General features: G+C 46.6%; 1 protein-coding gene across 3 annotated transcripts; it reads right to left on the bottom strand.

Annotated features, from left to right (window-relative positions):
- Positions 1-731: 731 nt before the first annotated feature.
- Positions 732-18,735, bottom strand: ankrd50l (ankyrin repeat domain 50-like). 3 transcript variants are annotated; one of them, XM_069717031.1, is made up of 5 exons: positions 18,669-18,735; positions 13,503-14,358; positions 5,941-6,158; positions 1,690-5,246; positions 732-1,599 (listed from the first exon to the last, which is right to left on the bottom strand). In XM_069717031.1, exons 2-4 carry the CDS (start codon positions 13,928-13,930, stop codon positions 1,693-1,695), a joined length of 4,200 nt encoding a protein of 1,399 aa, XP_069573132.1. In that variant the 5' UTR covers positions 13,931-14,358; positions 18,669-18,735; the 3' UTR covers positions 732-1,599; positions 1,690-1,692. The 3 variants fall into 3 exon arrangements, with proteins under 3 accessions (XP_069573132.1, XP_069573130.1, XP_069573133.1); XM_069717029.1 differs by lacking the exon at positions 18,669-18,735 and adding an exon at positions 14,447-15,050; XM_069717032.1 differs by lacking the exon at positions 18,669-18,735 and adding an exon at positions 14,447-15,050 and having other exon boundaries at positions 13,503-14,353.

Raw genomic sequence — 18,735 nt, 5'->3', positions numbered from 1 at the left:
TGACATCGTAATTTTCAGCATTCTGCCTGTCATTTCAACGCCATAACATACGAACAAAAGGGTAGATTGTCATCTGTGAGAATTCAGGAAGGTATGTTAATGACATCACGTGTAGTGTGGTGTCTGGTTTCGGAGAAGCAAAGTCCCCCGCATCTGGATTAGCTTTGGTTCGATCACATGGAAAAAAAAAAAAAAAAAAAAACAGCTAACACCAGCCAATTGCAAGGATTAATGTTGAATATTAACTGTACATCAACTGAAATGGCAAGATAGGGCAGTAACATAGTACAGACACATTTAGCTTTGAAATAAACTGAATTCCTCTTAAAAACACTGACTTATTGTACAAGTGGTACAGAGTATGGAAGCACGAGCTCAAATAGGGCTGTATTAAACCACAAAAATATCAGAAAAGTGGCATCGGAGAACTGTTCTAACCTGCTGAGACCCAGCGTTATATCAGGCCATGTCCAACTGACTGTAAAAATAATTGAGCACCATTCATTGTTCTGTAGATTCAAAGCACCTCAGTCAGTATCTTCCGAGAGCCTTCCTTTCCTGTGTGTTTTTTTTTTTAAATTGTACAAAAGCATTTGTTTTCATAATCCCAGGCCAACAGAAACCTTCATCTCAGCACAACGCGACCTCATTAGAAGCTATCCATTTATTTGTTAAGTGCACGATGTGCAACTACAGTACACACCTCCACACACATTAACAAATAACCACACAGAGCACAGGGAGACAATTTTATAGCACCGCTTTCCATTTTATTCATTAATGTAATCGAATAATAATGCAATGAAAAATGATCAAGAACTAGAATGTTTTTTTTCAGGCCACCGGTTTGGAATGAATTACCCTCCCACTTCCACCCTCAGTTTTAATGGTCCAATTTTCATTTTCCTTTCTGCTTGCTCACAGACCCACTGTGAGAGAGCCAAGTTGGTTCAGTAAACTTGGCTGTATTATAGTTTGCATCGTATCATAAACCCGCAGAGGGTCAGGCTTTGGTAAGCTTGCTTTTCTGTAGATCATTTTGGTTGTCAGCTGTGGACCAGCTACCGGAGATGCAGGCTAGTTTAAAGCAAACATGAAAGACTTGGGGGGAAAAAAAAAAAAAAAAAAAATCAAGGCCACAAGCTTAAAGTTCTTAAACAAGATGTTATAAAATGGAATTATAGACAAGAAAAAAAAACACAAAAAAACGAACTCAACCTTTCACTCTGAAGACAGTAAAGTCTCGATAATCATTTATGTCTCTAAACTCAGTCCTACAGTGGCAAATAAATTATAATAGAAATAACAAAAGGCCTTTTCATCAAACAGGTGCCGGTCAAAGAAAATAACATCCAACTTTAACATGCACACAGTAGTCTTTACACTTTAAATAAATCTGCATGATGTTGTCTGTGGGAGCTCAGCTCAGCACACGCAACAGGCAAACGGAAAGGCAGGAATGTCAGCTTTAATGTCATTCAGTTTGTTCTTCCTCTCCGAAGGGGGTGGAGAAAAGGATCGCTTCCTCTCTCATCTGAACACAGTAAGTCATGGAGTTGGATATTTTGGTGGGTTCAAGGACAGGGCAGTTTTCACCACCTAAAACAAGGATGTTGTCATTAATATTTACATTTTTGTAAATGTTCTAAGATAATACACAACTTTGCTTGATAAACTTACTTTGAGTACCCGTCACAGGGGTGTCTCTCTCTTGTATAAGGCTGCACTGGTGGGACCCTCAAACTGCAGTTTGATGGCCTGTTTGAGATTAAGCTGCGGGTCTGTGGTTGTCATAGTGACCATAACATCCTCTGGCAAGGCACTCGAAGGTGGGATGGGGCTAAAACTGTAGCAAACAGGTGACAAAATGTTCTTCTGGGGTAGAGAATCCCAAGCTTCCCCTTGAAGTGGGCTCTGTAGCCGATACGGGTAGCCCAGGGGAGGACTCTCTCTGTTTTTAGAACCTAGAGGGCCTTCTTGCCCTGGCATTATCCCAAGTGAAGCCATGACCGAGTGCCATTTACCACCAGTGTAAGCAGTCCTGTCTGCTTTTATTAAGTTTGAGCTTTGTTTGTTCATTTTGTCGTGATATTCAAGTCCAGACGACAAGCCTTTCTGAGACAGTTCGCACCCGTGCACCATGGCAGTGACTGTGCAGACAGTAGGAGGAGGGCTGTCTTTGGGACGCCTCTGGCTGCTTCCGTGGAGGCTACCCGCGTCCGAGCTCCCTGGCGGAGGGAGGGTGGAGGGACGGCTACGACTGCGGGGCAGTGAGTGCTGTTGGATCTGCTGGATGAAGCTGAGGCTGTCTGCCGGCACTGTTTGCACCGTGGCGTGCGAGTGGCAGGTCGACGAGGTTTGGGAGCTCTGCACGGAGTGGAATCGTTCGGCAGTGGAGCCGGGAGAAGATACTGAAGAGGAGGAGGTAGCAGCTGTTACTTCACCTCCACTGTTCACCGAGAAGCCTGAAGAGAGGATCCTGTTGGGTTTTGCAGGGGATACAGTGCTCGAGTTAGGCAACGGGCCTGGGTACGGCTTGGCTCCATAACTCTCCAAAAGCCTGACGATGTGAAAATGTCCCTGTTTCCCAGCCACTCTGACTGGACTGCGGCCATATTTATCGATGTGATCGGGGTTTGCTCCTCTCTCCAGAAGCATTGCAACAATGTTAGCATGTCCCTCTTGAGCAGCAATGCTCAGCGCTGTTGCCCCTTGATGGCAAGCGAGGTGTATATTGACACCGCTGGCTTCTAGGAGACGACGTCCCACTTTAGCGTGTCCTGTCCAAGCCACTGAATGCATTGGTGGTCTCCCCTCTGTATCTTGTGCATTGGGGTTCGCCCCGTGTTTTAAAAGTATGTCCACAAACTCCACACATCCCTGCCAGGAAGCCACATGTAGCGCCGTGCGGCCCTCAGAGTCTCGGGATTCCAAGGGCACGCCCCCTTTCTCTATGAGGAGAGCAGCCATGCCGAGGCTACCCTCCAATACCAAGAGGTACAGCAGAGGCCGTCCCTCTGCGTCGCGGACATCGGTATCAGCCCCTCGCTTCATAAGCAGCTCTGCAACATCAGCATGGCCCTCCAGGAGGGCGGCACTCAATGCAGAATGCCCGTCGTACGCTCTCTGGTCGATGGGCGAACGTCTGTCTAACAATAGTCTGACAGTGCTCCAATGGCCTTCTTGGGCAGCCAGTATTAGAGGTGTGCGTCCTTCGATGTCCATCTCTCCAACACGTGCCATGCTGCCTCGTTCCGTCAAAGCGGCGCAGACAGCCCGATGGCCTTCGCAGGCAGCAGCGTGCAGCGGAGTCCAGCCGAGGTCGTCCTTATGGTTCTCGTCGAGGCCTCGGTCCAGCAAGGCACGGGCGACCTCTACGCTGCCTCTTGCCGCTGCCAGGCACAGAGCAGTCCTGCCTTCACAATCAATGGCGTCCACAGCCGCTCCCCAGAAAAGCAGCCGTGACACCGTCTTCATGTGGCCCATCGCCGCGGCTGCCAGCAGGGGAGTAACAGCAGCTGCAGCTGGGGCGTTGCCTTCGGGGCCGGCAGTTTCATCTACGTCGGCGCCGGCTTCCAACAAGAGCTCAACTACATCTTCGTGGCCCTCGTAGGCCGCGAGAAGCAGCGGCGTCATTCCATCGTGGTCTCTGTGGCCTGGATTTGCTCGACGCTCCAGTAACAGACTCGCTACCTCACCAAAACCTTTGATGGCTGCTGCTGTCGGGACACACAGCGCAGCGACTGAAAGGGCGGTGCGCCCATCTCCGTCGGCCAAGTCAACCTCGGCATTGCGGTCCAGCAATATCTCCACCGCTTCGTGATGTCCCATGTAGGCAGCAGCGATGAGCGGCGTGCGGCCCTTGATATCGGCTTTGTCGACCTGCGCCCCGTAGTCCAGCAGCGTGAGGACGATTTCCTCGTGACCCCCCCACGCCGCAGCTCTGAGAGCGCTCCGGCCCTCGCTGTCACATCCGTCTACATCTGCTCCGGCATTAAGTAGTAGCCGGACGGCCTCGCTGTGTCCTCCCCAAGCTGCAGAGCGCAGCGCCGTCCAGCCTTCGTTGTCAACGTGCTCCATCATCTGCGACGCCATTTCCGGGTCCTGGCTCTCGGCCCATTCCAGGAGCAGTGACAACACTTTAACATGACCCTGCCTGGCAGCCAAAGTCAGCGGCGTTTGACCCTGTTGATCGCTGATTAAGGGATCACATCCATGTGTCAGGAGGAGTTTAGCGGTACTTGCAGAACCCTCGTGTGCCGCACTCGCAAGCAAGCTCTGTCCATCTGCAGATCTGAGCTGGTTCAGAGGCACCCCACTGTCTCGCAGCTTCTTTATAGACGCTTCCCTTTCAAATACTTCCTTTAAATGAGTTCCTTCTTCACCCGTGCAATGAATTCCAACGCTTGGGGCTGCATCTGTAAAATAGGACGGGGAGATGAGCCCACTTCTCTTTAAAAGCTGAGGGACATCCTGACTGACCGGAGCAGGAAGCTGAGCAAGGGATGTGGCAAGGGCTCTGCCGCAGCTGGGAGTAACAGCAGGCACATCTGCCCACAGCATCCACAGTGCCAATAATGACGGTTTGTCTTCATGGTGACCCGAGCACAGTAAGTGTGTGGCTAGCTGGCAAGTGTCCTCAATGTCAAGGTGGGGTCCCTGTAGAGTCAGAGCCATGGCGAGCATGCTGTGACCTTCTGTTCTGCTACACAGGTACTTCTGTGTGCAGTACTTCACATCTGTGAGCCACTCCGTGAAGCTGGCATGAAAGAGTAGTTTAGTGCCGCCGGGGCCGTTGATCAGGAGCGGAGAGAGGGTTCGGAGTTTGTTTTGGAAGTCCTGAAGGTTGAGGAGGGTCTCCTGAGTCCAGACTGCTGTGAAAAGCTGCTGGGGTGTGAGGGGCCTTGGGGCAGCCAAGAGGACATTGAGGAGAGGCCTGACGTGGACGAAGAGCCCCCGGGGGAACAATCTCTGGCACAGCCATAGGTAGAGGCCGTTCAGAGTCCCCGGGATGTCCCGGATCTCCCGCAGACCCACCAGCGCAGCTGCCACGCCGTCCAGAACGCGCTCGAGAAAAAGGAAGCAGCCGCCGCTCTTGATGTGCAGCAGGTTCAGCATGTCGGCCGTGTCGGGGGTGAGCTGACGGCGAAGCGCTGCTTCTTCGTCCAGCCGACAGAGGATGTACTGCTGCACGTCACGGACTGCCGGAGGCTTCCGCAGGTCATCCAGACAGAGCCTACGGAAACCTGCGACACAGAAAAGAGATGGTTTTAACACCAAAGCATATTCGTTATTGGACTTTCTCCATCTGCCATTATATTTCACTTCTTTCGTCAGTCCGTCTCCCACTTAAAATTATATAATGCTGTGGTTTTTTTTGCCATGACACTGTAGTAGGGTTATTGGATTGGTATCTTTTTTATTAAAATGTGAAAGTGTTTGTAATGGCCTTAAAGAAATCTGAGAAGATGACAAGACACATTCTGCTGCATAATTTGGTCATCCGATTCCACTTTTACAAAACAACACCTCTCTCCCTCCGTCCCGCATTCATTCGTGTTATCAAATAAAGCGGAAACCACAGGAGCCCCTAAAACCAATTTTTAACAACGGTTACAGTTAAAGATTTATTTTACTGAGTACGAAAGACCTAAGATGCTATTTCCAATTACATCAACGCCTTCACGAAGTTAATTCCACGGATTGAACATTGAACAGATAACTGCACTTCTTAAACGACAGTTGCTCAACCGTTGGATGCACGGTTAGTGCGGACGTCAACAATATCATGATGCATCCTAACAATGGCTCAAAATTAAAGCGATCTCAACAAAATGCGATCGAGAAATAAAAAGTATTTCAAAAGCGGTACTTTTTTTTTAATGGAATTTAAAAAAAATTGTTTGTGTTGTTGTTTGTTTACCATAAGTACATGCACACCTGAGAACATCTTGCACACAGCTTTGTTGTGGCGGCGGACGGAGCACACCAGCAGCAGCCACTTGGGCAGCAGGTGCTGATTGGAGGCCAAGAGCTCTGCAATGGAGCCGCTCTTCCCAAGTCCTTCAGCCGCTCCGTATTCGACGTCCAGGGAGTCTACGACCACCATCAGATTCTGGGAAGGAGGAGGAAGGTCCAACAGGGGTGCCAACACTGCTCTGAGGACACAAGATGAAGAGGCAGACGCACAAAAGGAAGCGATTACATTTAAGAGAGAGACGTAAAAAAAAAAAACCCAGCAGGAATGGTGGGCGGACGAGAGAGCTGAAAGGAACAAAGACGTTGTGAGTGTTTTCTTTTATGTTGACTGACACAGTAAGTCAGACCTTTTTGCATATAGTTAGTGACACTAAATGAAACAGTTTGGAAGAATATTCAGGGCACTTTTTTTGCTATGACTTTTACGCAATTTCATGTTGAGTTTCTTTTTTTTTTTTTCATTTCGTAAATCAAGAGATTGTAAGGAAAACTAAACTATCACAACTGGGTAAACAGACACGCAAAGCAAAATGCTTCTCTCAGCCTTCGTTCAAATTAAAGGCTGACATTAGCTGGCCTCATTATGTGGCAGAGCCTTCGGCGCTGGAATCCTCTACTGCAATTAAACACCGTTGTAAAACAGTAAAACTTGGCAAAAACCAAAATTACACCTTAAAGCGCGCAGTCAGCACCCACACCCTGCGGTGATCCATGGTGACTCAGGTTAATGGAACATCTGAAAGCCTCTGCTTCGCCCACACACACACACACACACACACACACACACACACACACACACACACACACACACACACACACACACACACACACACACACACACACACACACACACACACACACACACACACAGACGCACACAGGTGTGTGTGAACAGGCACCACACTTGTTACCTCTCTTCTGTTGAGGTTCTGTCACTACATTAAAGGTTCAGTTTGTAGTATTTAGGGGGCTCTGTTGGCGGATATGGGATATAATAACCCAAAGTCTGTTTTCTTTGGTGTATGATCGCTTGGAAATATGAATGTTGTGTTTTAATAACCTCTTACAATGAGCCCTTAATGTCTACGTAGGGAGAGAGAGTCCCCTTCCAGAACAACTTTGATGAATTAAAGCAGTTACTCTGGAGAGCAACACTGATATTTCCAACTGGAGCTATAATGTTACGGTAAGTGTAAAGTGACTGTAGTTATTGTAGAAACCTATGCTCACCGTGTCCTAACAAAGCAGTGCCAGACCTGTGTCCCCTCCTCCCTCAGGTAAGGAGCAGTAGTTACTGGATTACTGACTTACCATATACTGATGAGAACCTCGAGACCACCAACCACTCGTTTCAGAACATTGACCTTTTCAGTAACAGGCAAAATTGATGGTAAAATGTTTAGCCTGTCAGCCTGTTGGTAAGTTCACCTCTTTGGTTCAGACTTAAATGTCTCTACCGTTTCTTGACGGACTGTCTTGGGGTTTTTGTACCCTGAGAGGATGCACTAGGTCTGGTTTAATTCTGCATCTGAGAGGCTTCTTCGAAAGGTGACAAACAGTAATTAACCTGTGACACCAGCCTGATAAGAGCGAGTCACACAGGGGGGGCTGAACTCAAGTCATATATATATCCTGCCACAAAAACACAGGGTGTGTGTGTGTGTGTGTGTGTGTGTGTGTGCGAGCGTGCGTGTGCAGCACTGTTATTAGTGAGTGTTAATGCCTGTGTTTAAAACTGACCACAAGGTCCAGTCACCTTTAGTCATCAAAGACGATTTCTCTCAACCTCTTAAAAGTCAAGTGCAGAAAAAAAAAAAAAAATAAGAACAGCCTCAAAGTGATCTGCGTTGGTATTCTGCACGTGTTTCTTACGGCTAACAGCAGCAGACCGCCCAGCGTTAACGATGCGGAACATGCAACTGCCAAGAAGCTTCCAGAAGTGTTTATAAAACAGGGGGAAGAGGTCGTCCGAGCCGTAAACAGAGCCATTACACCACGGACGCATGAAAAGTTCCATTTACTCCGGCTTATTGCTGAAGCTCGGAGACTTAAATCAAACGGCAGCGAAATGAGAAACCACAAAATATCCGTCTCTGGGTTCCCGCCTGCGTCCGGGGTGTGGGGCGTCACATTTCAACATCAAAGAATATTAGTCATCGGTAATGATTAGACTGAAAATGATGCAAATGAAAACGACCCAGAAACATTCCAAGTTTGAGCTCCTGTCGTGAAATCGTACATTTACAACACACGATGTGATCTGAGTCGCAACCGGCCGCTCCATTAAAATGTCCACACACGCACGCAGCATTCAGGGGAGGTGAGCGGCCCACATACAGAAACGGCTCAGCTCATGATAACTAAATTAGTGAACTAGTCTAGTTAGTTGGATGAATGTATTAAAAAATAGCACACGTGCTTCCATTTCCCTGCTCAAAGGTTAAGAAGCGGCACTTTCACAGTCTTTCAGAGAAGGTGGAAAAAGAACAAAAAAAAAATCTCTTCATGGATGCAACTTAAGTTTCCCCACGTTCTCCACGTGTGATCACATGTATGTTTACTACTTGTTTTTAACATGTGACGACGTAGGGAAAATATGTTGGAAATGTTTTCACGTCACGCGTCACACCATGGTGCAACATGCATGTGAAATTCTGCGAAGTGCTTTTTCTGGAAGGGTAGTTTTTCAATTTGTGATTTAGTAAACAAATGTAATACTTAAATACACAACTTCTGACATCCCGGAGAGGGATCTTCAGATGGGTCAGCGTGTTCAGCCGACCGTATAAAACCCTAAACTATTAAATCCGCGATGTTTTTAAATGGCAGTAAAGCAGCACATCGCCGTATTTATGAGGGGCTGAGAGCGTCTGGCTTCGTATGATGAATCAAAACTGCCGTTTATAAAAGCTGTAGGATAATTCAGGAGAAGTAATGATCGCACCTAGAATAAAAAAAAATAAAAAAAGTCTTTACGTCACGACGTCGTCCTCTCCGGACATTTACAGCCTCGATCGCCCGAGCCCCTGAACCGCATGAAACAGCCCCGACTTCTATCGTCGTTTAAAAGCAGATTAAAAACCTGACCTGGGAAGACGGCAACATCCGGGTTACGACGAGCTTATCATGCCGCCGTGTGCTTGAGTCATCTGATTAAAAGCGACACTCCCTCGGCGGCCGCGCTGTCAGATCTGCGGAGGAGGAAGCGTCATGAACCTTTTATTAGTGCTCGAGCGTTTCCGCTTCGATCAAGCGACACCGTCCCGGACGCACGTCTGAGAGTGACCTTTGACGCCGGAGAAGTTTGATTGGACTTGTTTATTTCATAACTGTTTTGTGTGTATTTGCCGGTGCGTGCGTGTGGTTTCATGTTTTTTTGTTTGTTTGTTTGTTTGTTTGTTTGTCCGTTCTTTCTCGTCATTGCTGCGTTCCCTGGTATATTTTCCCACTCGATTCTTCTAACACGCGGTCGGACGCGTCCAGCAGACGGAAGGAGTTTACTTGCGCCGGTATTTAATGGTATAGAAACGCTACGGGGCCGAGGTCAGGAGCGAAGCTCAGCTAGAATGCGTTTCATTTTCGACGCCGCGGAGACAACTACCAAACTATTTAAAAGATGTGAAGGTTTCTAAAGCCAAACTGACGTCTCCCAAGATCGGGATTACTCGTACGCGCAACAGTTTCGTTGGTGCGGGGGCAAAGTGGGTCAGCCGCGGGATGTCAGCTGTCTGCTGTCTGCCGACGGCGAGCTGTCGGGCAAAACGGCCCGTACGAGTAAAAAAAATAAACATTCTTTTACAGTGTGCCTATGTATAAATATGAAAGATCCTGTGGTGACCACGGCAACGCGTATGTGGTCTCGAAGGCGTGTGAGTGGAAAGAGTGGAAAGTGAAAATAAAAAAAAATAAAACCAAAAGCGGCGAGCTGCGCTTGTGACCTGATCGTCATTGAACCCCGCAACTACCCCCCCCCCATCCCTCCCCCCAAAAAAAGTTTCAGTACAAGGCGCCTTTTTGGATTTTTTTGTTTTGTTTGTTTGTTTGTTTGTTTTATTCTAGTTCGACCTGTTTTGTCATTACCGATGTCACGGGAAGTCCAGTTTGATCTCATGACGCGCGTAAGCAAGCAGTCGTTTTCCCGAAGGTTGGCGAGACGATAGAGCAGCGAGGCGAAAGTCAATCACGATCGCAGCGGTCCGACTGCTGAGCGAACCCGTCGGCCCGAGCTCACGCGCGGTGACGCGTTTGCGGAACTGGCAGAGGGTCGTGATGAGTTCGTGTTTCGCGGGACGTGAAGCTGACGTATTGTGGTTTCAGACACGTAGAGTTTGTCTTCCTAAACCTGGACAACGGCCTACGTCTGAGGAAACTGGTGACCTTCCCAACGGCCTCATCGTTTCCCTCTGTGCCTTTCCCTTTCCTACATTTATGCATCATTTGTGTGCATAAAAGTCGTCTCGGATCTCTTTCACTTTAACTCAATGTGCCGATGTGAACTCGAAATGGATCAGGATTCAAAAGCACTAGTGGACGTGGGTTGTTTTTTTTTTCTCTTTTTTTTCCATGGACTGACAGAAACAATCCATCAGGCGGTAACACGGCGCAGCAGTTTCTGCAGCTACGATCGAAATTCACACGCGGAGAGACCGGCTTTTTTTTTTTTTTTTTTTTGGAACTTCAGCTCCAGAAAGTTTGCAAAGCAAGAAGTGGCAGCACGACGTCAGAGTCGGTGCGAAGAGTTAACGACCCGACCGACCGCGGCGAGCTGCTGCCGGCCCGCCGGCCGGCCGGCCCGAGGCGCACGGCGCACGTACGTGCCCTTTTCGCTGCCAATTTCCAGCCCGTGTCTCGTCGGGTTCGTCGACAGCCGTTCTCCCATGGAGGAGTTTTCGCCCGGCACAGCCCCACTCTCTCCGCCGCCCCCCTCCGCCCTTCAAAAGAGCTCCGAACACAAACGGCTGCTGGCTCTCAGCCAGTCCGACGGGAATGTGGAATCCGGCTCGGTACTTCACAGCAGAGGAGAGCAAACACAGGAGGGGTGTAAAAAGGGCTCTGACTCATGGCAGAGTAAACACACCGGGAGAGTGTTTAAAAGTCCCGGAGAGCAGGGTGACCTCGCTGACTGGTGCTCAGATGGTCACCGGGGCACTGGAGGCATTTTTCACCTCTTTGTTCTTTTTTTTTTTTTTCTTATTCTTTTTCTTTCTCTTTTTTTTTTTTTTTTTTTTTCTCCTCCTCTCTGAAAGGATGTTGTGTCGTAAATAACACTGTAGCATTCATTCACAGTGGAGGCCCATTGTGTGCGCCGTGAATGGGGCCGCATTATGAGGAGGAATAAATATAAGAAGAGGAAGAATGGCCGCTGCCGCCTTTTTCCTGCGACTGTCCCGGCTTCACGAGGTTTGAAATTTACAGGCTCGGAGACTTTTTTTGTTTGTTTGTTTTTGTTTTTTTTGTGGTCTGCTGCCACCTGTAGAATCACCTCCATTCAACGTGTCGACCTTCAGCTTTCGTGGATCTTTTTCTCACAACATGATGATGTCCTGAACTCATCTGTTTGTTCTGAATGAAGAGGTTTGTTATACATAAATGGGTGTTTTATTACAGTAGCTGATTCAGATATCACCGTTAATAAACTTTCAGTGGAGCTGGACCATAATTCTGTCATTACTTTAGGGAATAAGCTTTTCCACAGACTTGAGTATCGCTGTTATGATGAGGGGTGGGGTGGGGTTTAGAATTCTGGACAAGCCCTATCTTATCCCAGTTTTGGCAATCCGAAAATGATAGCCGGAGTACAACAAAAGACACCCAAGATCCTGTTGCCTGGAAATACGTTATCTCAGTTTCTGACCACTGGCGAATACCTGCACTCAGCTTCAGCCCAAGTGATGCAACAGAAACACAAACAATGGAGGCAACAAAGGCGTCTCACTTCTGGAAGGATGAGGAAACTGAGGTTTGGTGATGAAATACGCAGATTGGATGGGAGAAAGCATGGAAATGCTGACTTATCCAAGTCTGTGGTGTTCAGGCTGCAGGAGGGCAGTCATGGCTGGCACATCTCTCTACCCACTACTTTATGTGGATGCCAAAACAGCCTGACATCAAAGTGGACGTTATCTTTAATATTTCTTGTTACTCTGCGGCGGGCAATAAAAGGGATAATCTGCAACATTATGTCATCATTTAATAACGCTGTTCCTGCTGCGAGCCAAAATGGTTTCATTTTCGATGGCAACATGCGAATCAGACACACGATTTCAAAATTGCTCGTCTGTGTTTGTAAAAAAAAAAAAAAAACGCAGACGCCTGCACAAATATCATTCAGAAATGACCAACCTGGATACTGATAAAGTATTTGTCATGCATAAGGGGATATAAATAATCAGATTATTGTTTCGTGTTTCATGTAAACGCTGTATGCAGAATATGATCACAGAATATGAGCCTCGTGTAAACACGTTCAGTTGCCGAGCAACAGCAATTAAAAATAAACCAGAAATTAAATAGTCTGTTTTACACGCATTATAGAAAACAGCAGTGGAACATGGTTCACTGCAATGAAATGTCATATCGTGATATAGGTATATCGATATATCAAGGAGTGTGTCGAGAGACATCGATTTAGGATTTACATCATTTTATATGATCGTCTCAATATAAATGGAGCTACACTAAAAAAAAAAAAATCAATTTAGAAACTGTCGACAATGAATCGATCGGCGACAATTTTGATGATTAACTGTCACGTATCAAGCAAAAATGGCAAACCTTTACCGGTTTTCTTTTGGTTTCATCACTGGAAAATAAATATCTCAACATTTTAAGACTGTTGGTGGCCAAAAAAGAAACAATTTGAAATTAAGATGGCGGTGTTTTGCTATATCCTGGTGTTTCATACGGGTCAGTCCATTACAAGGTCAAAACAAAAACAAAAGAAATCGGTTGGACTTTTAAGGTTTCAGCTGCAGTCAACCGAGCAACAGGTTACAAATCCACTTTCATGGCATCCCTGTCGGGCGATATTAAGATCGTCACAGACCGGGTGGCATCGTTATCAGGAGAGGGTTTCAACCTGTAAACGACGAGGCTTCGTTGTTTGTGGTCACAACAACGACCGACGGCTCAAAGCCAGCATTTACACAACAAAACTACGGTGCCGAGCAGGTTTCCACCGGGTTGTTTTCTCCGATGCTTGAATCTGATAAAGCGCTTTTCTAACCGACACGTGTTGGGATGGAAACTCGTTCAGCTGCTCCTGCTGTCGTCAACGGTATCAGCTTTTGCAGGTTGCGATACTGCACACGAGTCATGCCGTGTGGAGCTGGGAATGAGCCACGCACTCGGACATGCACGTACACGCCGCGCGCCTGGATGGGCTTCGTGTTTGTTACAGCGCCTTTTGGCAGCTTTCCTCAAATCTGATTCAGAAATATATAAAACCGTGTGACTGTCACGTCGAAAAAAAAAGAAACTGGCCACGAACGAACAGAAAAAAAAAAAAAAAATGAGATGCAAACCTCTTGAAGGTGTCGTCTGGGTCTCTTTGACAGGAGAGAGGCTCCAGAGCGGAGGATGCGGACGGGCTGTTGAGGAGCTCCTCGTACCCGGGAGGGAGGAGAGGTGAGGCCCTCAGCTGCTCCACCAGGCCCAGGACGAACCTCCAGGGCACCGTGCTCCTCCGGTCCTCCCTCTGGCAGAAGTGGTAGGCCAGGCAGCGCTGCGCCAGCCCGACCGCCAGCCCTGCCTTGGAGGTGGGCCACACCGCCTCCGTGCACACGGCGGTCTTCCCGGCGCCGGGGCCCCCCATCACCAGCAGCCCCGGCGCCTGGCCCGGCGCGGAGCGGGCGTCCGCGCAGCGCCGCAGCTTGTCCAGGGCCCATTCCCGGCAATAGAAGCGCCGGCCCCGCAGCAAGCTGGAGCTGCCGCCAAATCCGCTGCTGCTCATTTCTTCCCGGGGGCCTGACGTCCAGGGGACAACTCTGGGGTCTGAACTTCACATGCCATGCTTCCTCCAGTAATTCTACTCTGGCTTCCCCCCCCCCACCCCTCCAACCCCCCTGGCAGAACTGCAAGTTGGTTTGGAGCTGGCTTGTAACAGCTCTGGGTATTTCCTCAACCTGCCAGTTCCTGAAAGTGTTGCATCAGGCAATTATTATTATTATTATTATTATCGGTAGCTGTCCTTCCAACCGGAGCTCTTGAGGAGTAAGTCAGACAAAAAAAAAAAAAAAAGGAGTCAGAGAAAAGAGAAGTCAGCTAGATGTTGCACCTCTCGATTCTTCCTTCATTCATCTCGGTCTCTTTGTTGCCGGGTTCGAAGCGTCGCGGTTGTCAAAGCTCACCATGCTTTCTCCGGGGAATCGCCGAGCTGCTCTGTCAGAAAAAAAGAAAAGAGGGACGAGTCAAGAGATAAAAGTGACAGCGTGTTTTCTTCCACGGATTTAATGACACCGTATCTCACCACTACGACTCGTCCTCCGTAGAGCAGAGGCGGCCGGGGTCCTTCCTCCTCTTTCAGTTTCTGTCCTGCTTCTCTTTTGAGCATCGACCCCAAACTGCAGCTTCACCATGAAATTCCCTTTTCCTTTCTCACCCTCTAGGCTCTCTTTCCTTCTCTCCACTCGAACCACACACCTCCCTCTCTTTCTTTCTCTCTCTCTCTCTCTCTCTCTCTCTCTCTCAGCCTGTCATGCTCTCCGGTTTTTCTTGTTTTGTTTTTTTTTCTTCATGTCTCCACCCTCCCCCGGTGTTCCTCGGCATGTCAAGACATGCACCGAGCGAGAGCGGAGGGAGGCGGGAGGAGGGAGGGCTTGGCGTTGGCTGTGAGCGACTCTACAGCTGACAGGTGGGCGGGGTTACCTGGGGTCAAGGTTCAGTCACGGGGCATTACTTCACCTCAAACACTGCGTTTTTTTTTTACCTGCGAAGGCACCGTTTTTACGAGTTTTCTCTCGTAAAAGTTATTTGTTAGCCCTGCTGTTGTGCTGTCGTCAGCAAAGCGCGCAATATCACATTGACGTGATTGATTGTGTCATTCATTATTGGTCAAACAAAAAATGTCAAGCAATCTGTGACGTCCGGCTTCTAGACAGGCGGTCACGTCTGTTTTATGTCATTATAAATGCAATGTATTATATAAATACGTTGTTTTTTTTTTTGACTCGGTTGGAAAAAAAAAAAAAAAAAATCCAATTTGAAAAACTTCATCTTTGAATTTGGGAAGTTTTGAGAACTGTCCATTTTTCAACATTTTATACATTCACTGAAGGAAGCAGGGTCTAAATTAACATTACAGTACTGTAGTATTTCCTGCAGCACTGTTACATCCTGCATTTAAAAGAAAACACAGCTGCAAACAAGCTCTTTGGTTGGCTGTAGGTTGCAGATAATAATCAGGGAAAAGATTTTGAGGAACCGACCACCAAGTCCAGGTTTAGCTTTGCATTTTTCCAAAGGACGACATTCAAATGAACTACAGGCTTTTTGTGCTTTTGACTCACCAGAGGACACTTTTTTTTTTTTTCCCCTGCAGGGAAAAAAAAAATGCAAATCACAAATGCCTGAGAAAGTTCTTAGGAAATTAAAATTCCTGGAACTTTTGGTAAAACAGCACCTTTAAACTTCAGAAAGCCGCGGCCATTGGAAGCGCATAGTTTGAAAATTGCCTTCAAGAATTACAGTAATTATGTCATTTTTGGTTTTACAAGCAATCGCACTACCCTCTGTAACCCCCCCCCCCCTCCCACGCCTCCCCACAACCCCCATTGTTTAATCAGCTTTGAGCAGTTTCCACTGTTACGCTGCATTTTATGGTGGCACGCCACGTACACATGCACAGCACTAAAACAAAAATATATATATATATATATATTTATGTTTGGTATACGTGATAAATGTGAAGTAATTTCATTGGAATACCAAAAACATCATGATTAATAGGATCCAGGACATGCAGTTACAATTGTGAGACTGTAATAATAGCCTGTTCACAGCAGAGCTGCTGACACTTTCATTTTCTAAGTGAATACATTGTTAAAAGAAACAAAAAACAAAAAAAAAGGAGAGAGAAAAAAAAAATAGAACTAATGGAACGGAAAGAGAAAAGCCACGATTGTCAGACTTCGGATAAGAAAACCTTTCGAAAAGTCCAGACAAAAGAATGTCAAAGGCTCCTGCGACAACATTAACATGGTAATGCACACGGCTCAACATTTCAAGTCAGCGACTAATCAAACATCAGCTACCAATCAAACTCAATCTGACAGATTTAACACTCGACAGGAAAACCTCGCTGTGCATGTCGGCTGAGTACCGACCAGACGGCATGATTTTCTTCATAGGCCGGGACATTTTTTTTTTTCCCCCCCTCCCGTGCGGCGTTTATCTCGTATGCGGTTTCTCAGACCAAAAATATCCTCCTGCAGCTGGACGACACATGCACTGTACGTCGTACGCTTCCGCGGTCGGCTGACCAGCTCCTTCTACTGACAATCGCCCGGAGAATGGAGACGTGTTGTTTTTAGCAGGACACCGCCGACAGTAATGAGGAGAATTGGCACCGAGCTGTGAAGTTGTCGACATTCTTGTCGTGACTGGCGGTGCTTGCGGAGCCCCCCTAAAGCTGGCGTGTAGCTTCCGTGCAGACGCCGGGAAGGAAACCAGAGCCGAAGCCTTCGCTGACATGCCGCCGACGCCAAAAGTCAAATCAGGTCGTGTCCATCTACCCCCCCCCCCTCCTCCCCACCTCAACCTGGAATTTAAACTTAAAATCAGTCGTGACGTAAAAAAAAAAAATGCTGCCGCCTCATTGTTATGGCACAAATCTGCCCGAGCGTAGCAAATATTCAGCGAAGGAAGACACTTTCTTTCGACTGCTAGAACGCGGAAAAATGACCAATATTACTCCAAAAAACGTCATATGAGACCAGATATTGTCTTCGATTTTGGACAATTGTAATGTCACGAGCATTTCCTGGACAGTAAAGTGATGTAACTTTCTGAAACGACCAAACCGTTCTCGCCGCATACTTATTTTCCCCACGGAGTCATCGTATCCACTACTGATGATTATTTATTTGGGTATATTTTGTGAAAGCACCAATAGTCATCCCTTACAATATTATTGCAATATCGATATCGAGGTGTCGTGACATTTGATTTGTCCGTATTACCCAGTCTTAACTGGAAGCTCCTTCGTGGCGTTTATTTATTTAAATCTGCCTATAGATGGAACTATTTTTTAAATATAATGATGTACTGCAACACGAAAGGACGTTTGATTCTGACACCCTGATGTCAAGGCCATTATTTTGCTGTCTGATATAGACTTATAGGTTCATGTGTGCACATAGTACAAATGGCCCAAATTAAAAAAAAAAAAAAATTTAAAAAAAGACGCAGGACGAATCTACTTCGAAAAATTGTTTCTTTTAAACATCTATCCTGATGACAAAAACCCAGTTGCTTTCCCACGTGACATTTAAGTAATCGGCTCACAATACAAAGCCAACGGACAGTGAAGTGCATGTAAACATTGCTGAATGAAGTTGCTTGGCAACCAACAGAGACGCCAAAGAATTGCTTACAGCACCTTAAACTGCCACTTAAAAAGCATAAAACGTCATCTGTCACTATTTGGGTTGTCTGACTTAAAGAAATGATTTGTAATACCTGCTTTCTTGCCAAAGGGTCAGATGGGAAGATTATTCAATACAAAGTCGGTTACTGCTTAGCTTAGCGTAAAGACTGGAAACGGTGAAATGGCGAAGCCTGAAATGAGAAACATCTATACCAAATCTTAGTGTCTTTTGGTGCATTCAAACATGGCCCTATAGAGCCCGGAAGCAATTAGCCTATAAGCACAGCATGAACCCACCAGCTTCTAATAAACATTTCATTTCTGCAATAAACAAACAAATGTAAAAAAACAACAACAACAACAACAACAAAAAAAACATGTTGAATGGTTCTGGCTATTTCTTGGCAAACAACCGCCAGACAGTGACATAGAATAGTTCTTAACTGGGTGAGAATAAATAATCAGGCTACAGCAAAAAAAAAAAAAAAAATGTAATTCACAAAACACCAATCGTGGGACAATGATCCAAAATGTTAAACTTTTTTTTTTTTTTTTTTTTTTTTGAAAGATATTATTAAAGAGTGTTACAATGTAGGCTACTTTAAAAAGAAAAACGTATTTGTCTAACTTTTTTTTTTTTTTTTTTTTGTCATTAGCCTCCACAGGAATCATCCATTCGGTGCTTTCCAACAACTCCCCGGTTTACTGTCTCCTGCACGGTCGCGTCTGTTCCAGCCAATCAGCTGCTTCGCTGCTATATTAGTGGGACTGTGGAAATCTACAGGTGATCCGCTGCAGGCGGTCAGCCTCTCTGATCCCCTCTTGCAACAACCCTTCTTTTCCAGACTACTTTCTCCCACATGGATCATTAAAAACATTAATCTCCGTGATAACGTGTGAAACTGATTGATCTGCGCAGCACTCGACGCCATCGTCAAAAAAAAAAAAAAAAAAAAAAAAAAACACTGAACCGCTACCCCAAATATGTTTCCGACCCCATGAAGTCAAAAAAATGTTTCATGTCTCCCCCCTAAAAAAAAAACAACCCTAAAAAAAAAACCCCAGCACATTAAGAGTTTTAAAGGCAGAAAAGCGCGATTCTTACCTGACAGAAACGCTCCGCATCTCCGTCTCCCTCCTCGACTCTCATGACCGGCAGCCCACGGCACTTC

Source organism: Brachyistius frenatus, unplaced genomic scaffold, assembly GCF_029030835.1.
Source record: "Brachyistius frenatus isolate BFR_SWC_R1_liver_20210118 unplaced genomic scaffold, ASM2903083v1 Contig_167, whole genome shotgun sequence".
Taxonomy (NCBI): Eukaryota; Metazoa; Chordata; class Actinopteri; family Embiotocidae; genus Brachyistius; species Brachyistius frenatus.
The sequence above is the reverse complement of the archived record's forward strand: the minus strand, read 5'-3'. Positions and strand labels throughout refer to the sequence as shown.

What these genes read in the sequence shown, in the direction of transcription:
- ankrd50l (XM_069717031.1), bottom strand. Translation starts at nt 13,930, where the DNA reads ATGAGCAGCAGCGGATTTGGCGGCAGCTCCAGCTTGCTGCGGGGCCGG. An exon ending in CCAGACGACACCTTCAAGAG is followed by an intron (nt 6,159 to 13,502) that starts GTTTGCATCTCA and finishes TTGTGTCCTCAG; the next exon opens with AGCAGTGTTGGCACCCCTGT. An exon ending in TGTGTGCAAGATGTTCTCAG is followed by an intron (nt 5,247 to 5,940) that starts GTGTGCATGTAC and finishes TCTGTGTCGCAG; the next exon opens with GTTTCCGTAGGCTCTGTCTG.